The sequence below is a fragment of the Scylla paramamosain genome, chromosome 4 (assembly GCF_035594125.1).
Source record: "Scylla paramamosain isolate STU-SP2022 chromosome 4, ASM3559412v1, whole genome shotgun sequence".
NCBI classification, from domain to species: Eukaryota; Metazoa; Arthropoda; class Malacostraca; order Decapoda; family Portunidae; genus Scylla; species Scylla paramamosain.
Genome location: NC_087154.1, coordinates 21,840,230 through 21,863,679, shown reverse-complemented (window position 1 = coordinate 21,863,679; position 23,450 = coordinate 21,840,230). Strand labels below are relative to the sequence as shown.

The 23,450-nt window shown below is 36.5% G+C and overlaps 1 protein-coding gene across 1 annotated transcript; it reads right to left on the bottom strand.

The window, feature by feature from the left end:
- Positions 1-537: 537 nt before the first annotated feature.
- LOC135099856 (E3 ubiquitin-protein ligase Topors-like) lies at positions 538-22,279 on the bottom strand. Its single transcript, XM_064002467.1, has 2 exons — positions 22,115-22,279; positions 538-3,703 (listed from the first exon to the last, which is right to left on the bottom strand). The coding sequence occupies exon 2, from the start codon at positions 3,691-3,693 to the stop codon at positions 1,192-1,194; it is 2,502 nt and encodes an 833-aa protein (XP_063858537.1). The 5' UTR covers positions 3,694-3,703; positions 22,115-22,279; the 3' UTR covers positions 538-1,191.
- Positions 22,280-23,450: the final 1,171 nt, after the last annotated feature.

The window sequence follows — 23,450 nt, the reverse complement described above, 5'->3', positions numbered from 1 at the left end:
AAACATGGACAAGGAAATAAGTGTGAAAGGGAACTGATGGTGCATATGAATTGTCTACCTGACCAAGAAACTTATGAATTGTTATGATGGTTTCAATATATAGAGAATGAAAAAAAACAATGGGTGGTGACTGTAACTGGATATGATGTAAGAGATGTAAGGATAAGAGGAATGGTAATGGATAACATAAGGATATGTGGAGCAAGGAAGAATGGTTGTGAATCATATAGGTGAATGGAGAATAAATACAATAGGTAACATCTACTTGAGAACAAAAGGACATTTGCCCATATCTGACCTGACTTGTTGGGAAGATAATATATTCTAAAGCAGCAACAGTAAACCAGTTCTTGATGGAGACAGACTCAGGTATGCTTTGCAACTTTCCGTTGTGTGATTGCAGATAACTGATCCTCTTCTATTTTCATGGTTCCCACTTCAGTTACTGCAAAATCACTGTTTCTCAGAGAGTTCTGGTATCTCATTTCTTGTATACTGTTTGGCTCTGCTGTAAGGACTGTAAAGAATATATGCTTCAACTTGTGAAATATTTATTAGCAAGATAAACAAATGAGGCTTAGCATAAAATTTTTGTTTATACATTGTAACAGTCATGTAAAGTATGTAGAGATGTGTAATGTGTTTCTGTGTTGCAGTGCTTTAACTTCTCCCACAATCTACACTTTTTAACTCTAATTTGGATATCCAAGAATAAAATATATTCATTTTTAGGTATAAAGCTCTAGATATTGTTTGAATAACCTCAGTATAGGAAAAACACTTAAACAATGGTGACACACCAACACAGAATAGCACAAACTAAGATATTGGTTGTTTTTCCGAGTGAAAAGTGGATAAATGCATTTGTATATCTCACCTCATTAAAGCATGACAATTCTATAACAAATGGAAGCATTGTCACTTTCAACTTTTTTTTTTCAGCACAGCTGCAGAGAAGTACCACTTAATTTACATTGTATTTACAGATTGCTCAGGTAATCTTAAAATCTAAGATTTCACTTACATCACATGGTGAATGTGAACATACCTCTGCATACAAAAGATATATTAATACCAAACATTAGATTTACACACTCTGATCACCATGTTGGCTTATAATGCTGTACTCTCTCTTCCACAAATGGTTATCAAGTGAGAAGACAAAAAAAGGAATGATTATACATGTTTTCTTCAGTCAGAACAAGTGCACCTGATTCTCCTACTTTTATTTCTCAGGTCAGATGGGGGTAAACTTGAGCTAGACTCTTTGATTCTCCTCCTTTTCTTTTTATGTCTGATAATCTTCTCTTCTGATGAATCTGACACAGAATCCGAATCTGAGCTTGAGCTACAGGTAGTCCTTTTTGACTTACATTTTTTCTTATGTTTTCCTTTTTTAACTTTTTTACTTTTCTCTTTATGCTTATCCTTTTTCTTATGTTTACCTCTCTTACTGAAATACTTTGATTTTGAATTACTATGATCACCTTTCTTTCCCTTGTGATGAAATTTCCTTGCAACTGAAGAGCATTCACTTGAGGATCCATCTTGCCCATCATGACCATCTCTGGAGGAACTTCTCTCTGTCGTACTGGAAGATGGAGGTGTCCACACATTATCTGAATTACACCAACTGTTACTTGAAGTTTCAGAAACATAGAGGCGGTTACAACTATGCTTCTTGTGAGATGTCCAAAGGTGTGACTGTGATGAGCTTTTTACTTTGGATTTGTGGTCCTTCCTTCTTTTTCTTATAGGTGAAAACTTTTCCCTTGCTGGTGAATTTGTATCATGCCAGGAACTTGAGCCACAACCATCTCCTCTTCTTACTTCCTCATTCTTCTGTGCACCAACAGTCTTTCTAGTTTTAGACTTTTCTTTATGCCTAATTTTTTTCCTTTGTTGGGTCTGAACACTGGTTTCACTGTCTGAAGATATAATAAATCCTTTATGGGTGTCCTTTTGCACAGTTTTTATAGCGTTGTAGTTATGCAATGTACCTTCTGATGAGGGAGACTGATCAACTCTTTGCCTGACATTACAAGTAAATGCTGCGGCCTCTTGCACATTACAATAGCTATGATCTCTAATCGACATCCTGGAACAGGCAGTAGCACTAGACTGTGAAAGAAAAATGGGAAAGTTTGTTCGGTTTAAACTAGGTTTCTTTTTACCTTTCCTTTGTTGATGAGAACTCCCACCATCATTTCTTGAGTTATGGCCATATTTCTTTTCAAACTGCTTCCCATTCATAGGAAAGGATGGCATGGATTTTTCTTCTTCGCTGTCTAAAGTGATGATCTCTGGAGTTTGCTGTCTCTTATTCACTTCTTCAACAATGATGCAAGCATCTGAATCATCACTATCTGATGGAACTTCTCTCTTCAATGTCTTTCTCACATTACTTCTGGTTGTTGCATCTTCAGCTACTGATGTAGAAGCACCTTCATTGATCGAGTTAAGGAAACTCCTTGCACGTCCTACTAGCTGATTCATCATGTAGGAAGATGACACAGGAGGGTCTGGGTTACGATTTTCACTGAAATGTGACTGCATAAACAAATTTGATTGCTGTGGGATTTCTTCTGTGGAACTTTCATCACTGCTAATCAATACAGATCCTTCTTGAGTGAGGGTTTCTTCCCTCTCAACAGTGTCTGGTGCAACTGCAGAACCTTGTTGTGCCCTACTAGTGGTAGAAGTAACAGGATTCCCTTGCACATCAACTTCTACTACTGCATCACTGTCTTCAGAGCTACTACTTTCACTGCTGCTCTCATCATCAAAACCATACCGTGTCACATAACGAGCAGCATTATCATGGCCTACCATGTCATATGGAGATCGAGCAAAATTGTAAAATTCATGGACAAAATGCCTAGTGCGACTACCAAGGTGTGGCCGTACAGCCCGTCGAAACTCACGAGAATTAATGGGGTATCTCTCAATGAGATCCATAACCTCTGCCAGTACTACCCCAATTCTGGCAGAATGTAAGAGTGCAGCCAGCTCTCTATTAACCCACGGTACAAGACGATGGGTAAGAGCTGGCTGCTCTTGATAAAGCTGTGGTGAGCTCTGTCTATATCTTCCAGTTATATCTGCAATGGGCTGGACCCATTCATTATTAAGGTAAATATTAAGTCGAAAGAAAGAGGAGCCTCGCAAATTATATGAAGCTGAGGTGTGTTCTCGAGGACCTGGAGGGATGGCATCAACAATGGATGTTGTGTTTCCTGGATGCTGACGGCGTAAAGTAGCTGCTCCTGGAAAATTTGTTGTTCTATAACCGAAGAATCTTCTGTCAGGGACAAAAAATGAATGGAAGTTGGTAATGGGATGATGTTGCTCAAACCTAGGTACTTTCCATTCCTTGAACTCTGTATCAGACCTGATATCATAAATGATTTTGGTGAAGCGTTCTTTACACAATGGACACACTGCCTTTTGCTTTGACCATTCCTTGAGGCACACCAAACAAAAACAGTGATGACAAGAGTTTGCCATACACTTGTCAGTGATGTTGCCCAGGCAGATGGGACATGTGTCATCTGATATAAGAGAACCGGTGCTAGCTGGGCTTCTAGGTGGGCTTCCTTGTGAGTTCTTGTTCTCACTTCCAGGCTTGCCTGAATCCAACCCTTTGCCTGATGAAGTGTCACCTCCATGATGTTTCTCTCTTGGGGATGGCATCCTGGAACACCTGCAAGTAAATTCCAGTATAAATAACTAAACTAAAAGAACTTTTCTATTTATTCCTTATCAGAGAAATCACATTACATAAACGCACACAAATGAAGGAATGGTCTCCCATCAAAAAAATACTAGAGGAAAAATCAATGATGACTAAGTAGTAAAACAAGCAAATAATCTGGAAAAAAAATGAGGTATTTAAAAACATTATTGGAAGTAAACACACTAAAAGAAGAAATCAAAGCATCTTATGCTGATAAGTAAAAAGAAATTTAAAAAAATGGAAGACAAAAAAATAAATACCAAATGGGAAATATAGGAAGTAATCAGAAAGAGTGGTAAATTTCTTAGGGAGACAATGGACACAAATTTCATGGCAAGAAGGAAGAAAATATTTTCAATACAATAACAAGGGTCAGAGATAAAACAATAGAAATAATAAGAAAGGTAACAGACAAAATATCAGAGAAAGATATTGAAGAATACCACAAGATTGGTAGGACCACTAGAATAACTTTACAGACATCAGCAATGATGAAGTAACCACAAATCTCAGTAAATTAAAGGGAGATGAGGATGAAAAGGACACAAGAATAAGCAGGTGTCTAAGGAAGACAGGGAAAAACTGAAAGAAAAGTATAAAGAAGGGCAGAAAATAGAAAGAGAAACATCACATGAAGTGGAGCTAATAGCAGTTGAAATTAAAACAAGAAAAGTAATATAATGTTGACAACCTTAAATGTGCCTCCTCACAAAAGAACATGGAATTCAGATGAATACAAAAACTTATCAGAAAACACACTAAAAAGTATGAGATCAGTACTGCAAAGTATGGAAGAGATTCAGAAGGATAATAGTAAGGCTGGCTTCACATAGGTATTTTTTCCTGAGCAGTTGTATAGCTGCGTGGGTGAATGTCTAATAAGCACATCTTCATACAAGCATTTTTTTCCCGCGTGGTTCATCTGCAACAGTGCACAGAATACTTGTCAGTTTATCATTGTTTGTTCGAGATGGAGGGCATAAAGAAGAGTGTATATAATGAACAGGGTATTTAAAAAAAAAAAAAAGACAATGTAAATGGTGGACCATCCTCTGTATATAAGAGACAATGTAAATGGTGGACCCACCCAATAAATAGCTCCTGGCTCCTTCAAGGAGCATTCTACACATTATATTCTGACCTGAAAGCTAATGAAAATTACTTACTAGGATGTTCTGTAAAAAAATAATTATATTCATAGTATACCTCTGCTACTACAGTGTATATAGTAGCAGTAGTAGTAGTAATAATAATAATAACAATAACAATAATAATAATAATAATAATAATAATAATAATAATAATAATAATAATAATAATAATAATAAAACTATTCATATCAATATGTAAAAATGAAGGGCTCAACCTCTACACCAGATTAAACATAATTGCCACTCAGGGAAAAACCTCCCTTCTGAAGGGCTCCATAGGCTTATATAGCATTCTAAACCATCTGGTGCCACACAAGTTAACTGTGCACACAGTCAGTGTGTGAAGGGTCTCATTGAACTTCCTTGGTTTCTAAAGCACATAGAAAAACGTGGGAAAAAAAAAAACGCTTGTGTGAAGCCAGCCTAAATAGTAACTTTAATAGCAATATAAGTTAGCAGGACATGGAAATCAAGAGTACTGGGAACTACTGAGACAATATATTATTAGACCTAACTCAAGAATTTTTCCTCTAGCAACACATCGCATCCAGTACCAGAAAGAGAGATTTAGACGAGCCATTCATATTAGACCTACCATTTACAAGGCAAAACAACATTGAAAACATAATCTATAGTCCCTCACTAAAAAAAAAATAAATAAATAGAATAATATATATATATATATATATATATATATATATATATATATATATATATATATATATATATATATATATATATATATATATATATATATATATATATATATATATATATATATATATATATATATATATATATATATATAAATTATTGCTAGAATATGATTTTATTGTAATATTTTTTTTATTGTAGTTGTGCTGCCTTACCTAGTTACATATTTGGAATCACTAAACAATAAATAATTAACCCTTTCATTGAGTGCGGTGAGGAAGACAGGCCTCCCCCCCCCCGGCTTACTCTGGCAGCCCAACAGGGAGGTCTCTTTTAACTGTTGTACCTCAAAAACTATTCATCACAGCTAAAATACTAAAACACCATTGGAAAGAGGAGTCACAATCTATGAGATTTGTTTATGTATGCAGTTATATTATTTCATATGTGTTGTGTAAATTTGATGAAAATTGTTGTAATACTGAGTTTTTTTCTGCAATCAGATCTCAAAATGTATATTTTGTGATAAGAAGCAATGCATAGCAATATAAAAATGAAGGAAAATAACCATAAAATTGCATACTTTTACGACGAATTAAGCATGGAAAATTATGCAGTGACAAATTATACAGTGGTGACATTGTATCCAAGGTTACTTAGGCGACTCAAGCACTGTTTACACAATAGATATCTAGAACAGCTAATGTTCCAAGCAGGCAAGGAACGTCTTTCCTGCAAACATGCAGGCACGTTCAGGGATGTTGTCTGTGAACACTTCATCTGTTCACAACCATGGCAGCCAGCCATACTGAGGGAACTGAGTAGATATGATGCTTGAAGGGGGTATTGGTAGGGTAGTATAGCCAACTGGCCATTTGGCCATTCAGGTGATAGGTAAGCTATGCAAAAATGCTGCTATATTGGACAAGAACATCCACCAGTTACTCATTTGTTGATTTTCTGCGGTAGGCTGATATAATTTTCCATCAAAATTAGTGAAAAACCCACTGAGTTGGTAATGCTGTGGGGTGAGAAGTTGCTCATAAAATATAGTTGGAACATGCTCATACATAAGAAATTTAGGAGTGACTAAAAGTTGCAATGAGCATTTAGCACCACCAGCAAATGATACTACTGCTTGCTACGTGCATTTAGCACTGAAAGAGTTAAAGGTGACTGTGAACAAAACAACTAGACAACTAACCAAACCAGGAGTTCTACTGTCAAGGGATGATGAGACAGTAAGGGTGGTAGTTTTCTGTGGTTTACTATATAACTGACATAAAAAAAAATAAAATAAAATGTCAGGAAGTTTCAGGCTGAGGAGGAGTAACCTTACCTAGCTCACCCCACTCTGGATGATGACCAGGAGACAGGGAAAACCAAGTCGTGCTTAGCTGTGGTGCAGCAAATAGTGATATATGATGAGGGTGGTTTGGGCACTATGATGAGCTTTCCAGTGTTGTCCAGGAAGGAGGCGGCAAGTGTCACCCCAGTGACAGGGGGGTTAAATGGCTAAACTTCCCCTCCTTTTGCCTCTCACTGCTACTGCTGCTGTTATGGTCACTTCTGGGAAAGTCACTGCTACTGCTACTGTTGTGGTCACTTCTGGGAAAGTCACTGCTACTGCTGCTGTTATGGTCACTTTTGGGAAAGTCAATGCTACTGCTGCTGTTATGGTCACTTCTGGGAAAGTCGCTGCTACTGTTATGGTCACTTCTGGGAAAGTCGCTGCTACTACTACTTGATGTGTTGTGTTCTGCCAGAGGGGTTGGTGACACTAGATTGTTCATGTGGCATTGGAAACTGGAGGTAACAATGGGGAAATATGATCTTGCTGCTAGCTGGGACAAGAAAGAGAGCTTCCCTGGGTGGGTTGCCTGCATATCACTTCTCCTTCCTCTTCCACTTGTGATCCACCTGATGTTGCATCCTCCCAAACAGCTGTCTCTTCCTCCAGGAAGTACTTTTCTTTGTGCCTTTTGTCTTACCTTCTCCTTTTCACTATTATACCTCTTTTAAACTCTCCTCAGCCTGGTTTTATTAAGATTATCCAACATGGAAAAAGGCAGACGAAGCACACATGATTTAAGAGGAAAGTGGACAGGAGTAGGAAAATTTTCAGGGAAACTAATGAGAATGGGCCTCCCTCATCCCAAAACCTACAATACCTTATAAATGAAAAGGAGGACTATAAGAAAAAAATTAATTACATGGAAAACTACATAGACACACAGTATGAAAGATTATGTGAAATCTATAAGAAAACTAAATATCAACTAAATATATTCCTGCTGCCAAAAAAAAAAAAAAAAGATAAAGCACTGGTTCAATAGTAAATGTGGTGAGAAAACAACAGTGACCAAGCTTATGAAAGATACAAAAAGCCAAGAAATGAATACTCTAGAAACAGAAAAAAAGTTAATTTTTTTTTCAAACATTACTGAAAAGACCACTGACCAACCAAAATTCTCTTACAGTTACATAAGAAGTAAAAGCAATCTCAAAGAAGCAGTACAAAGAATAGTCAATGAAGGCATGAGCTATGTTAAAGAAGAAATATGTTACGTTTTAATCAGAAGCTCTCAATCTATATTTACATGGGAATTAACATTTCTGATAGATGACAGGACACAAACTATACTATATAAACTAGAAATAATCTACTTACATAAAAGGAGAGTCATACAGAAACTGGAAAACATAGATAAAAGGAAGGTTGATGGACCAGATGAAATATCTAAGAATGTGCAAATGAATTAAGCCAGCCTCTATGTAGAATATTCAGTCCTTGAATCTGGGCAAAGTACTAACAATGTGGAAAGAGGCCAATATAGTCCCTTTGTATAAGAAGGGAAATAAGCAATACCCACCTAATTACAAACTCATCTCGCTCACCAGCATTGTAAGCAAAATAATGGAAAAAACTAATAACAAAAGACAAAATGGTGACAGGGAAATAAATAAAGAAAAAGATGACAAAATATATTTTTCTTGACACAACAATCAACCAATAGAATTCATTGACTAATCAAGTTGTGTGCAAGGAACATTCATAGCTTTAAACATAAATATGACAAATTAACTTTAAAAGTTGAGGCATTACAAACTTGATTTAATCCTGTAAATAATACAACAGAATATATATATATATATATATATATATATATATATATATATATATATATATATATATATATATATATATATATATATATATATATATATATATATATATATATATATATATATATATATATATATATATATATATATATATATATATATATATATATATATATATATATATATATATATATATATATATATATATATATATATATATATATATATATATATATATATATATATATATATATATATATATATATATATATATATATATATATATATATATATATATATATATATATATATATATATATACACACACACACACACACACACACACACACACACACACACACACACACACACACACACACACACACACACACACACACACACACACACACACACACACACACACACACATTTTTAAAGGAGATAATAAAGAAGATCCATTGAATTACAGACCAGTGTCCCTAACAAGTGTGGTGGCAAAAATAGCGGAAAGAATAGTTAAAAACAGATGGATGGAATATTCAGAAGAAACACATACATTGACTGACAGACAATTTGGTTTCAGAAGTGGAAGATCTTGTGTCATGAATTTAGTGAGCTTTTATAGTAGAGCAATTGATATAATTCAAGAGAGAGAGGGTTGGGCAGACTGTGTTTATTTAGACCTAAAAAAAAAGCATTTGATAAGGTACCACACCAGAGACTTCTATGGAAAATTCAAAATATAGGGGGTTTGCAAAGAAACACACTGAATTGGATCACAGACTTCTTGAGGGATAAAGAAGTGAGAACAGTAATAAAGGGAGAAAATTCAGAATGGTGTAGAGTTACAAGTGGAGTACCACAGGGGACACTCTTAGCCCCTGTAATGTTTCTGGTGTACGTCAATGATATGGTAGATGAGGTTGACAGCTATATAAGTCTGTTTGCAGACGATGCAAAATTATTGAAAAGGGTGGAAAACAATATGGATTGTGAAATATTACAGAAAGATCTAAATAAGATATATAAATGGAGTAAGAAATGGGAAATGCAATTCAATGCAAAGAAATGCAAGGTGATGGAATTAGGAAAAAGCAAAAGAAGATTGACAAGTTCCTACACCATGGGAGAAGTGGAAATTAAGAAAACCAAAGAAGAAAAAGACTTGGGAATTACAATCAGTGATAATTTATCACCAGAAAAACAAGCAAACAAAATAGTTGGGGAAACCTATGAGTTACTAAGAAAGATGAAAGGGGCATTTGCTTACATGGATGAAGAGATGATGAAAAAGTTGATGGAATATGTGATTCGACCAAAACTGGAATATGCCACAATTGTTTGGTTACCCCATAATAAAAAAGAAATAAGGAAAATAGAATGGATCCAAAGAGCTGCAACCAAATTGGTACCAAGTTTGAAAGATTTAACCTATGAAGAAAGATTAAGGAGACTGAAGCTTCCATCATTACAAGAGAGAAGAGAAAGAGGAGACCTGATTGCTATATACAGAGCTTTAAAGGGTAAGGATGAAGTTGACAAAGAAGACTTATTTATGTTGGACTCAAGAGATACAAGAGAACATGGAGTGAAATTGAAGAAAACAGCAAGTAGAAGAGATGTCAAGAAATATGGTTTCCCAAATAGAAGTATAGAAATATGGAATAACTTAGATGAAACAGTGGTACAAGGAAAAAATATTCATGAATTTAAAGTTAAGCTGGATGCTTATAGATATGGAGACAGGACAGCACAAACATAGCTCTTTTCCTGTAAAACACAACTAGGTAAAACTAGGTAAATACACACACACACACACACACACACACACACACACACTGTATATATATATATATATATATATATATATATATATATATATATATATATATATATATATATATATATATATATATATATATATATATATATATATATATATATATATATATATATATATATATACAATGAAACCTCAGTTACCAAACATCTCCCTTTCTGAGAAACTTGGTTTTAGAACAAAAAAATTTTACTCATAATTGCTTCTATTGCCGTACCAGAATTTAGTTTTTGAAAAAAATTACTTGATTTCAAATACTATAAGACATGGCAAAAGCTGCCTCTCCTTCATTTCCAAAAAAAACAAAACTAAAGGTGCCTCCTCCATGGCAGAAAGTAAAAAGCCTTGCTGGTTATTCTTGTGATAATAAGGCTTCTACATATTAACATAGTAAAGCTGAGCCTGCTTTCATCAGTTGGGAGTAGCAACCAGATAATCTAATTTGCCCACATGCCTCTCTACTAAATAAGGACTGCTGTAGCATGTGGCTAGCAGCCGTCCCTGAATCGGGATTAGCACCAGCACCTCATCCCCAGGGACAAAACATTGGTACTTGGCCTACTGGTCAGAGTACATCTTCATGTGCTTCTGAGCCTGGCCCAGGTGCAACCAAGCCACCTTGAGTGCTTTCAGTAACATCTCCTGTGTGCATATCACTGTGTTCAACAAAGATTCCGGAGAACCAGACCGGGGGTAGCACAAGGCGTCTCAAACCACATCCAATGGGCCACACACATGGTGCCCAAACACCAGCTGGTTCAGCGAGAACCCCAATGACTCAGTGGGCACCTCTTGCACACCAAACGTTACATAATGGACTGCCTCATCCCAGTCCTTGTCATGGTCCAAACAAGAAGTTCTCAAAATGATTTTCAAGGTATGATGGTGCCTCTCCAAGGCTCCTTGTAACTGAGGGTGGTAAGTACTGGATAGGACGTGCCTAATCCTCCAATCAGTCATGGTTTGAGAAAACAATTTTGAAGTAAAATTGGCCCCTTGGTCTGACTGGACCTCAGAAGGCAGCCCAAAATGAGTAAAGAAATGTAGTAGGGCCTTAAGCTCCTAATGGGTATGACTTCTGGGTACCTTGTGGTGGCATCCATTATAGGCTACTTCAGAAGGGGGAGAGGGCCCACAATATCAATAAGTACTCAGGTGAAGGGAGGATCAATGGCAGGGATAGGGTTAAGAGGTGCCTAATGGTGACATTTGGTTAGGCTTGCCCACCATTTGACAGGTGTGGCAGCACTTAAGGATGGTAGCAACACTACCTGTCATACTGAGCCACCAAAAATTCTTTCATAGTCTCCCCATGGTTTTCCTAATTCTGAGGTGACCTACCATCAGGCCCTCATGTGCCAATAGCACGAGTGCTTCTCTGAACTTAGACAGCACTGCCGCTTGGAGTAATTCACCTCCGTCAACTTCTCTCCACCAATGATACAAAATTTTCTTCAGTAGCACAAATTCTTCCCTACTCTCCACTTCTTCACTACCTTCACCCACCTTTGCAAAGCATGAGGCCAATTCTTCATCCCCCTGTTGCTCATCAATGAGCTCATCAGGCTCAACCTCATTAAGATCCTTCAGGACAACAGGGTCACATGGCAGAGGCAAAGCTGACACCCTAGTCCCCCTCTGGCACCTGCAGCTTGAGTGAGACTCACTCGCTGAGCTGGGGGAAACCTTATCCTCTCCAGACATCTGACTGGGTGCTGGCTCAGCAGCTAACATGGGTTGGCCACTACAGGGGCCATCACCTGTCAAATCTACACCTGGCAAGGGAAGAGCCTATTTCCTGCCTTCGCAACACTCTGCAGGGGAGGAGACTCCCATCTTCCCTGCAGAGCTGGGAGCCTCCTCGCCCTCAGCAGTGACCCCCAACATGCCCGACACACCAGGCTGGGGCCAGGACTGTGCACTGGCACCCACAGCCTCCACGTCAGGTAGTAACTCTGCTTAGTGACCATCTCCAGGGTGCTCTGCTGAGTGAGGTGGACCTGCAAATAGGCTTCAGTCTCACCTGTGCAGTAACATCCTCAGCTGAGTTAGGTGCATCTATTGGTGGCTCTGCTTTGCTGCAGTCAGCCCTAGCACCCTGATTCAAGGATGAATCCGACTCTGAATCATTCAAACCCTCGCCAGTAGTGGGGACAGGCCTCTGGGCACTCTGCCTCCATTGCAGCACTTACATAACCCTTGCACTCCTCTCTCGGTGGCCATGCCTCATAACAGTCAACCTCAGGAGCTACAGAGGACCTCACCCTCCTTGCCATGGAGCAGGTGATAACATTAACAGAGTCAGGTACTTCAGCAGTCTCCACATCTGGGATGTGGTCTGTGGATGGGGACTGTACCTAAACTTTCCCTCCTGCTAGATCATTTCCCAAAAGGAAGTCAACTCTGGACACTGGCAGGTCCTCCACCACAGCCACTTGTGCCTCTTTGGTCACCAATAGACATGTTAGCCTCACTTTTGTAATGATAAACCTCTGAACAGCATTGATGCCCCAACACAGCACTGCCTTCCTGGAGGCTACTTCCTCCCTGTAATATTCTGGCACAAAGACTGCTGGGCTGCCATGTCACACAACACTGTGACAGGATACACCTCCCCTACAATCTCAACAGTCCCCCTGGCACAAGAAAGGGCGGCACCAATTTAACCACGACCTCGCTCTCTCAGGCGGAATACTAACTGCAGACATGGGACCGACACTCCAGCTTCTCTCTGACCGAACTGTAAGGGGATTCAAGAGCTTCCTCCTTGCCCTAGTCTGACTAGACCAGCAAAGTTACTGGCTTTTGGGAAGGCTTTGGGACAGAAGGCGTGATCCACTTGGGGCAACTGAACCAGAAGTTCCCCATAGCCTTGTAGTGGTAACAGGTAGGCTGGTTATTAAATTTAGGAGTGCTATGCATCATACTCCCCATTGCCCTCCTCTTTGGGTCAAAAGAAGGCTTGTTGTTTTAAGAATTCCTGGGCACAGACTTATTTACAAACCCACCACTGTTGCAGGGATTTCCTGTGGGGCCAACACTGCCATCCCCCACTGCCTCCTGACCATTTCTCCCTAACTGGCTTAACTCCCATATCTCCATGGTGGGATGTATGTTGGTGGGCCAACACATGATCATCCACCCATGTAGCCACCTCCTTAAGGCTTTTAAATCTTTTCTCATGGAGCAGCAGTACTAACTCTTTCTTGGCCATGTTAATAAAATGCTCCATTACCATGAGTTCCTTTAACACACAGTAGGAGATGGCCTGCTCACTAGCAATCCACTTTTTAAATGTCTCCTCCAGATAGCAAGCACATTAAATACAAGTCACTAGGCCTCTTCTTTCCTCCATGGAACTGCAGCCTATACACCTCCAGCCACAGCTCACAAGCTGTGAGCTGTGGCTATCAGCCTTAAACTCTACATAATCCTCCAGATCCTCTGCTGACATCCTGCCATAGACTTCCAAAGCCTTACCCTTCAGCATATTGGCCACAAGGCCAACTCATCTCTCCTGAGGCCAATCAAATTTGGAGGCCTTCTCAAATCACCTGAATCATTCAGTTGCCTTCTTTTCATCAAACTTGGATATCAACTTCAAACTCCTCACCATCTGGCTCTCTACTGTATCCTCCTTCACTTCTTCTCTCCTCAAGCCATGAGGTGAACTGAATTCAATCCTAGTCTTCTTCAACTCAAATATCCTACTCTTTTTAACTTCCCCCCTTTCAGACATCTTCGCTTCCTTCTTCATCTCAAGTAATTTCATTTCCTTCTCCTTCTTGGCTTCAAGTGCCCTTATTTCTTTTCCTTCTTGGTTTCAACCCTCCTTGCCTCCCACTCAACTTCTAGCCTCCTGGCTTCTCTCCTTTACTTAGCTTCTGCTTCCAACCCTGTTCTTCTCATCTCCAATTTGAATCTCGATTCCTCGGACATGCCTTCAGTCTGGGAGAAGCCACTAAGGCTGCAGGCAGGGCTAACACATCCGTGGATGCTTTGGGTGGGACTATGTGTTATCACACGGAACTGGGCTAAATCTACAATGCCACTCCCAGCAGAGGCAGTCACCCCAGCTACCAGCTTTGCCCTCCAAGGCTTACACTGAATGTGGGCACACACAAAACAACAAAGCAAACAACAAATTGTCCCCCCCCTCTCCCATGGTGACGAAACTTCCAGTGATCCTGGTGAGGTCACCAATTTCTGTTATAACCACTGTTCCCAGTCCCTTCACAAAGCTGCCGCACCTGGACTAGCTTCCCCATAGTCACCTACATGACTAGGTGCAGGGTTTAATATCGGTTACAAGGTCCACTTTGGACTCATGCACCTGTAATGTCATGTCACACTATTTGAGGCTGCCAGTTTGTTTTACCCACAGACAGACAAGGAAAATACTCTAGGAAGAAACAGTTATAAAATGCAATAACACATATATGGTCAAGGTATAAAACCCTGCTGGACAACTGCCCTCAGTAACAAATCCTACCACTGTCCAACAGCATGTTATAGCCTCAAGCCGAGTAGTGTCATTTACTTCCTTCTAGATGGTAGGCCTTGTCAAGACCTAAGGAGGGGGTAAAGTTCACTACACAGCCAATTACTTAAATCTTCTGCAAAACAAGTAGCATTTAACACTAAACAAGCTCACCAACAAGAGACATGACTACAAACAAGTGCCCATGAACACACAAGAGGGTCATTCACTGCTCACTGTACAAGAGCTCAGCCTACACACACACATGCTGCCAAGCAGCCACTTCCCTGGGTACAGCATGTGTTATACACAACTACCCTCTCTGGCAGACTACTATGGAGACCCCTATTCTATATAAGTAAGCCAGGGCATACGGCCAGTAATGACTCACTTATTCCCTTTAGGCAACTGACCTGAGTAAGTCTCCCACCTCAATTTCCATCAGAATTAGTGCCTGTCTCAATATGTCTGCTCTGTCTAAGCGCTGGATAGTGACTGACTGTGGGAAAGTGCGCCACTCTCCCTTTGCTGTTACGAGGAGAGAATACAAGGAAAAGGGGAGGTGGCAAAACACATACATACCTACACTCACCCACCACTCTGCTCCTCATGCTGTCTTACACGAACAAAATACTATACTTATTAAATTCTAATGATCAAACTAGGGTGCTAAATGAATACTGATTACTTCATTGTCAAGTGCAACTCTTCTACTGAATAATAGGTGCAACTTAGATTGAACCGACAAGGGGAAGTAAGGAAATTTATGTGGGGAATATGAGTGACTGAATAAATATCATTCTAGAAGCTTCAGGCTGGATAGCTACATGATCAGGACACTTCTAAGTCTTATCCCTGGCTTGTCTCTCCTCTCTTCTCCTCTCTCTCTCTCTCTCTCTCTCTCTCTCTCTCTCTCTCTCTCTCTCTCTCTCTCTCTCTCTCTCTCTCTCTCTCTCTCTCTCTCTCCCCTCTTTTCTGTTCTTTTCTCATCTGTTACTACTTTCTAATTTTATACTGCATTATCTTGCTGCACACAACAAAATATATATATATATATATATATATATATATATATATATATATATATATATATATATATATATATATATATATATATATATATATATATATATATATATATATATATATATATATATATATATATATTAGGGTACATGACAATGCACGGTCATTATAATGTACAACTGCAATAAAGCATTGAAATTTTACTAAATATTTAACTGGAATAACAAACCAAAGCTAACATAACGAACTTGCCACTCATGTATACACTGGAATTCCAATAAATCAATCAGAATTTAATAGAATAAATTTAATCAGAATAATTAATCAAAACTGGCAAGATGAACTTGCGAGCACTGAAATTTTTGTGAATAACAAACTAAAACTCACAAGACTAACATTTTGATGTATTGTTTTGAAAATTGAGCAATTATTTGTATTATTGTCTAGTTCCCAAGAACCAACTGAGTTTTTCCTTTAGGTTCTTCAGTCACCATAATGCACATTCGCCATAATGAACACTACACTGGAATGAATCATGTTCGTTGTGCATATCCTACTGTGTGTGTGTGTGTGTGTGTGTGTGTGTCTATATATATATATATATATATATATATATATATATATATATATATATATATATATATATATATATATATATATATATATATATATATATATATATATATATATATATATATATATATATATACAGTTGAACCTTGGTTACTGAACGTCTTCCTTTTCGAACCAAATTTTGAACTCATTATTGCTTCAGTTATAGTACCATAATTCTGTTCTAAAACAGTTACTTGATTTAAAATATTAAAAGACAGCAAAAACTGCTGTTTATTACTAATTTATAGTTTCTATAAATATCTACTTCGTTTTTATATACTTGGAGGAGAGACACAGAGTATGAGACAGTAATTCAATCTTTAAAATAAGGTAAATGTGATCTCACTGAAAAGCCTCAATGTAAACAAACAGTTCTTGGCACTCAGGGGTTATCCCGAGTCACATATGGCTCTCTCAATGTCCCCAACACTATCATTATTGCACAAATGCATTTTTCCAGTAGCTTTTCCCAGCAGCAAGGTGTTTAAGTGTTATGATCACTTTTATTTTGGCAGTGAGTTGCTCCTCTCTATCCCTCTGTAAGGCTTCCCTCACTAGATCGGTCTAAACAATATCTTCTGATGAGTTATGTGTCACTAAATTCATTCATTACATCCTTTCTGGATAAATAATTTGTGAGCCATTTTAGCTGTGGAAGCATTTATCATAAGCTGCTAAGACATTGTAGACTGTTGTCTGGGAACATTAGTCCATTTTACATTGATTTCTTTGGGAAAAATAGTTTCAGGTTTCGAACATTTGGGATATTGAATTGCATTCAGGAACAAATTATGTTTCAGAATCAAGGTTCCATTGTATATATACTGTATTTGATGGCTCATAAGATGTGCCTTTTTTCCAAAAAATTCTCAAAAAATGAGTCTGCATCTTATAAGGCCAAGGCTGAGCTTTAGGCAGTAGCTAGTGGTAAGTATCTGGCAACAGTGGCCCTTAAATCAAACCCCAAACATCTTTGCACATGTAAACAAAGTGATGATCACTTCTACACCACAAAAACAACTTTTTTGAAAGGTAACAATGTATAAGTCAAACTTACTGGCAATTCACATAAAATAACACCAGTCGAGAAGAAATTAAGTGACAATGCTTATATTGCACGTACCAAAACAAACTCACAGTCAGTTATACACAAAACCTGGAGATATGCACAAGATTCACTGCATTCCTGAGTATAATGCCATTATTCCTTGAAGTAAGAGAAACGTTCATACAACTGAAATTGTGCCTATCTTTTAACATTCTTACCTTGCATACATGTTCAACAAAACTTGAAGCTAATGAGAAACTATTGCTTTTTTGAGAAAATAGCTTACTGCCTAACAAAACAAAAGATTTTATAAGTGACGAGAGCATCATGGTCATGATCTGTACTGAATACTTCAAATAAAAATATGTTGTAAAGGATAAGGTAAATTTATTTTCACACATCCTTATGCTTTGAAAACGTACTAAAATATTACAACTAGAATTATGTGTAGAATGATGATAAGAAAAAAATATGATTTACAAACCTTATTACCCCTCTGGGCTCTGACAGTGTCACTGCCTATGCCATATTTGTTTACATCTCACAGCAGGATTGGTCTAAAGATCAATATTAGTAGGTCCTAGCAGATATTAAAGTTTTTAGAATGTAAAATATTAGAATCTAGTAAGGATCTGAATATATATGAAAGGTCTTCACATGTCAGGTGAAACTCTTCACTTTATATTCAGAGCCTAAACCTGCTTATATATCTTTTTTTTTTCTTTTTTATGCCTGCCCAAACTGAGGTGCATCTTATAAGCCCATGTGTCTTATAAGCCATCAAATACGGTTTATATATATATATATATATATATATATATATATATTGCTAATAAAGATTGATAGATATTTTTGTACTGATATTGTTGTTACTTTAGTTCACTTGTTACACCCAAGGATTTTTTCCTAAGAGAAAAAAATTTTGTTGGTTACTATATATGCATAATTCATGTTACATCATAGTACTCAGACTACAATTTTTAAAATAAGTGTGATAGCTATGAAAGTCATAAAATATAGTTCTCTTTTGATGTCATTGTTTGTATTTCCTCAAACATTCAGATTTTTACATGGTAGTACGGTATTTTCTTACAATAAAGTATTGCTGACACTACATCTGCAATGTTTGTATTGACAATGGTACTGTTTTAACTATTTACAAAGAATCCGTATGTCAATTTCACTACATGGAATTTTCAGTTATCAACATATCAGTACTACCTCAATAAATGTATTGATTTTACTTGATTGAGCCAACATCCTTTTCTGCTTTTGTGGCCAACCTATCAAAATACTACCACACTTTTTAATTTTTATTTTATCTATTTATTTATTTTTTTTTTTTTTATTGGAAGGGGTTCAGCTATATTGTTGTGTTTTCTGTGTTAATCCCCAGCTATAAATGAAATTCAGTCAGTGAGATACACAGCACTGGTATAGTGTTAAAGCTGCAGATTCAACACAATGTAAGGGACATGGACAGGAGGGTTCTAACAGTTCTAAAAATAAAAAGAGTAAGTTTGAATAAAAATGATCTAAATTGAAAAAAAAAAATGGGTTTTCATTCAAGGAAGTGAACAATCTTGAGATAATGTATGGCACAGTGGTGAGCATACAGTGAGGCCAGCAAGCCACCGAAGCCCGAGTCTGATATTTTTCCATCAATAGATGTGAGACAATATTTCAAAGATAAAACAATTTTTCTGACAAATATTGAATTAATCTAATTTAGGGTAAGTGACTTGGTCAGAGCTTATAACATTTTGTCAAAATTAGTTCAAGCTGCATAAGAAACGTACATGGTGGTTAATCTAAAGGGTCTAGTGGGAGCAATTGTGCCTGGTTATTGTTAGGAAGTTGTAAAATTTGCATAAAATTTGTGGATAGTATTCACTTTTGTTCATTACTATAATTTGAGTTATTATTCTTTCACTTTCAGAACAAGATATGTAGTAGCAGGGCACATAGGTAAATCTCATCATAAGTGCTCTTTCCAAAATAAAGTATAAAATGGCTGATGCAGCTTACCTCTGCCATTTCCCATCATAATTCCACATTTATGGAACTCCACCTCTGGTACAGCTTTGTCAGTCTTCTTTACAAGCATATTTCAAGTGAACCCAATACAATGAGAGAAATACAAGGTGTCAATCAGATTTAATTCTAGCAATTAGTGATGATATTGTGAGAAAAGATATTGTTGTGCAGACTGGAAGGAACTCACTTTGAGATTGTGAGCTTAGCTTCAATATTTGTCCTTCTTAAAAGACTACATGGATGGTAATCCCACAGGGTTTGGGTTAGGAATCCCACAGGGTTAGGAGCCCCATAAAGTTAATTTTAGGTCAATTTAAGTTTGATTTAGTTCCATTTTTTATTCACTTCACTTGTTTCTGATTTTTTTCTAGACTTGGTTATTTTGGTTGCTTTTTGTATGATGAAACCTTTCATGAACTGTTTTTATGCATTGTTTTTTACACTACAATTTCCCTCTTTTTTATTGCTCTGCCCACTACCGTATTCTTTAACATTTTCTAATGATTCAGCATAGATAAAAATTATTTGCAACGTGCAACCTTATCCCACTGTGAATGCTCCAGTTATTCTCTCCAGGGTCTACAAGTAATGAAAGTTAAGAAAAAAAAAAAAGGTTTGTACATAAGTGAGACAACACAGGAATTCTTGAAAATTGGCATAACCAAGGAATTAAAGAGATAAATACTCGTAAATTAAATTAAATAAATAAGCAAAAAAAAAGGGTAGACAGCCCATCAAATATGATTTCTGAAAAAGGGACTTCAGGGGGTAAGATGACTGCTCAAAGAATATCTTTTAACAATATGAATGTATTTTGTCTGGGCCCCAAGACTGAAAAGGAATTTAACTAAGTAACAGACTTAACCACAGATTCTTGTGTAATTTCAGATCACCTCTTGTGCCTGTATAAGACCTGGAGGTGGATCATTAATAATTTTGAAGACTCCACACCCACACTAGCCACTTTCTTATTTTTTATTCCTAATGTAGACATGCACAATTTTACAATTAAGCCCCATATTATCCACTAAAGAGTACTCAGATTATGACTTTATTAATCCCTTCCTTACCGCAAGTCTGTTTTGTGGTACATGTGTACCACACACGGAAGTGACCTCGTGGTACCACGCATTATGGCAGTGGTACGTGCGTACCACAATAATACACTGATGTGTATCACCAAAATCCTGAGTGCGGATTTTGCTTTATTCAGGTCCCATGTGGTGGCAACATCCTGCCCAAACATAAACAAACGCTTGAGGCGTTATTTTTAGCCACCCATACATGACAAGACCACCCCCCTCCTTTGGCCAATCACTATAGGGGGTTCATATTTCATGGAGACAATAAAGCCAATCATATTCTTTTGTTTGAAAGTACACATATATTACTCCCACTTCTTTTGTCTGCCTTGGAGAGAGATATCGCTTCTAGCTAGAGATCATGGCGTCTGCTTCATTGTCTATATCGCTTCTAGCTAGAGATCATGGCGTCTGCTTCATCATCTATCAGTGATGATGATTATCCTAATTATGAGATAGATAGTGATGACATACTGGAAGACTCTCCAGATGAGTATGATTCAGATTATGATCCTGAAAAAGACATAGAAGACAGTGAAACTGACAGCATTAGTAGTGCAGAAACACTTTCAGCAAGCAAGGGAGAGCAGCAGTCTGGTGATGATTCTGCCTCAGGGCTCAGGCTCAGTGGGCTCGAAAGTTTGCAAGGAACAGCCAGGATTATGTTCAAATGAACACTTCCAGGCTTACCACTGCTAATAGCATAGTGCATCATGATTCATAGGGTAAGTAAAACTGGCATTATTCTGCTTATACTATAATTTTCAAGTACATAGTATCGTTAGTAGTCTTAGATATTTCAGTATATCTGTATGCAAAGCACACATTATGATGATTATTACATTTTCTCTCATTACTGAAGTAACTGTTTTGTGTTTTTTCTCTTGCTATAAAAATATATTTCAAATTAAGTGAATATCATTGAGTTAGAAATAAACTTTAGGTAAAACAACAGGCGTGAGGTGCGCGGATGTATAGGCAAGGGCGTTGCGGTATGAGGGGGGAACGCTTTGTTTACATCGGCGGGTGGGTGCGGTAAGGAAGGGGTTAATATAAAAAATTCTTTATTGATAATTATTATTATTGATAATTTGTAACCGAAACAAACTGCAGAATTTCCACAAACTGGAGTTCAGAATGATTCTGCAGCACGATACATTTCAGCAACAAATGGCATGATATTTGGGCAGGAGCCTGCAGTGGTGGGCCGCGGGAGCAGATCTCAGTGCGAGGAGGCTACCCAATGTAACATTACCATGGTGTCACTCGCCAGGGATTTGACACAAGCGTGTGCTTCAGACCACAACAAGTAACTTTACCTCTTTTATTCTAGACGAATGGTCCTTTTAGAAGTTACCGAATCTGCCACATGTCTTACTTTGAAGAAAATACCAGTACTAAATTCTGATGTATGGTGGCTTCCTCTCAGCCTTGTTTACGAAATGACTCGCCCTCATTCGTGAATTCGGCTTACCCTCCTATTCGGTGAAATGTAAATTTAGTTTTCGTATAATTTCTGTTTATTTCTTCATGATTGCATATAATTTTATATGATTACATTTGAGAATTGCAGTGCAAAGTCGCTGGAAGGTTACTTTACATTGGCATATTGTAAATGCCACACATGTTTTTTTTTTTTTTGATAGATCTGCAATAGCCGAAAAATTAATAAATAACTAAAATGAATGAATGAGTGGATGAATGAATAAGTAAAGAGAAAAAAAATAGTAATCCCATGGCAATCTTCAAGGTAAAGGGAACATAAGACAAATATAGAGAAAATATTGATATGGATGATATGCCGTAAGTATGGGATGATAACCTTATCCCTATTAAGGATTCTGCATCTGACTTGGGAGTTATGATTGATACCTCACTTAAATTTCGTCAGTACATTTCGATTACACGGGAAACGAATGATGTTGCTAACAATATTCTCAAGAGTATTGTCAATAGATATTCTTCTTTCATGATATATGCATCGTTATATACATTCTACATTCGGCCAATCTTAGAATACTGTTCATCTTTATGGTGCCTCGGCTATGCTGGTGACAAAAAAAAAAAAAAAAAAAAAAAAAAAAAAAATATATATATATATATATATATATATATATATATATATATATATATATATATATATATATATATATATATATATATATATATATATATATATATATATATATATATATATATATATAAAGTGGAAAAAAAAATAAAAATATATATATATATATATATATATATATATATATATATATATATATATATATATATATATATATATATATTTTTTTTTTTTTTTTTTTTCCACTTTATATATATATATATATATATATATATATATATATATATATATATATATATATATATATATATATATATATATATATATATATATATATATATATATATATATATATATATATATACGAGTATATATATATATTTTTTTTTTTCCACTTTATATATATATATATATATATATATATATATATATATATATATATATATATATATATATATATATATATATATATATATATATATATATATATATATATATATATATATATATATATATATATATATATATATATATATATAAAGTGGAAAAAAAAAAAAAATATATATATATATATATATATATAT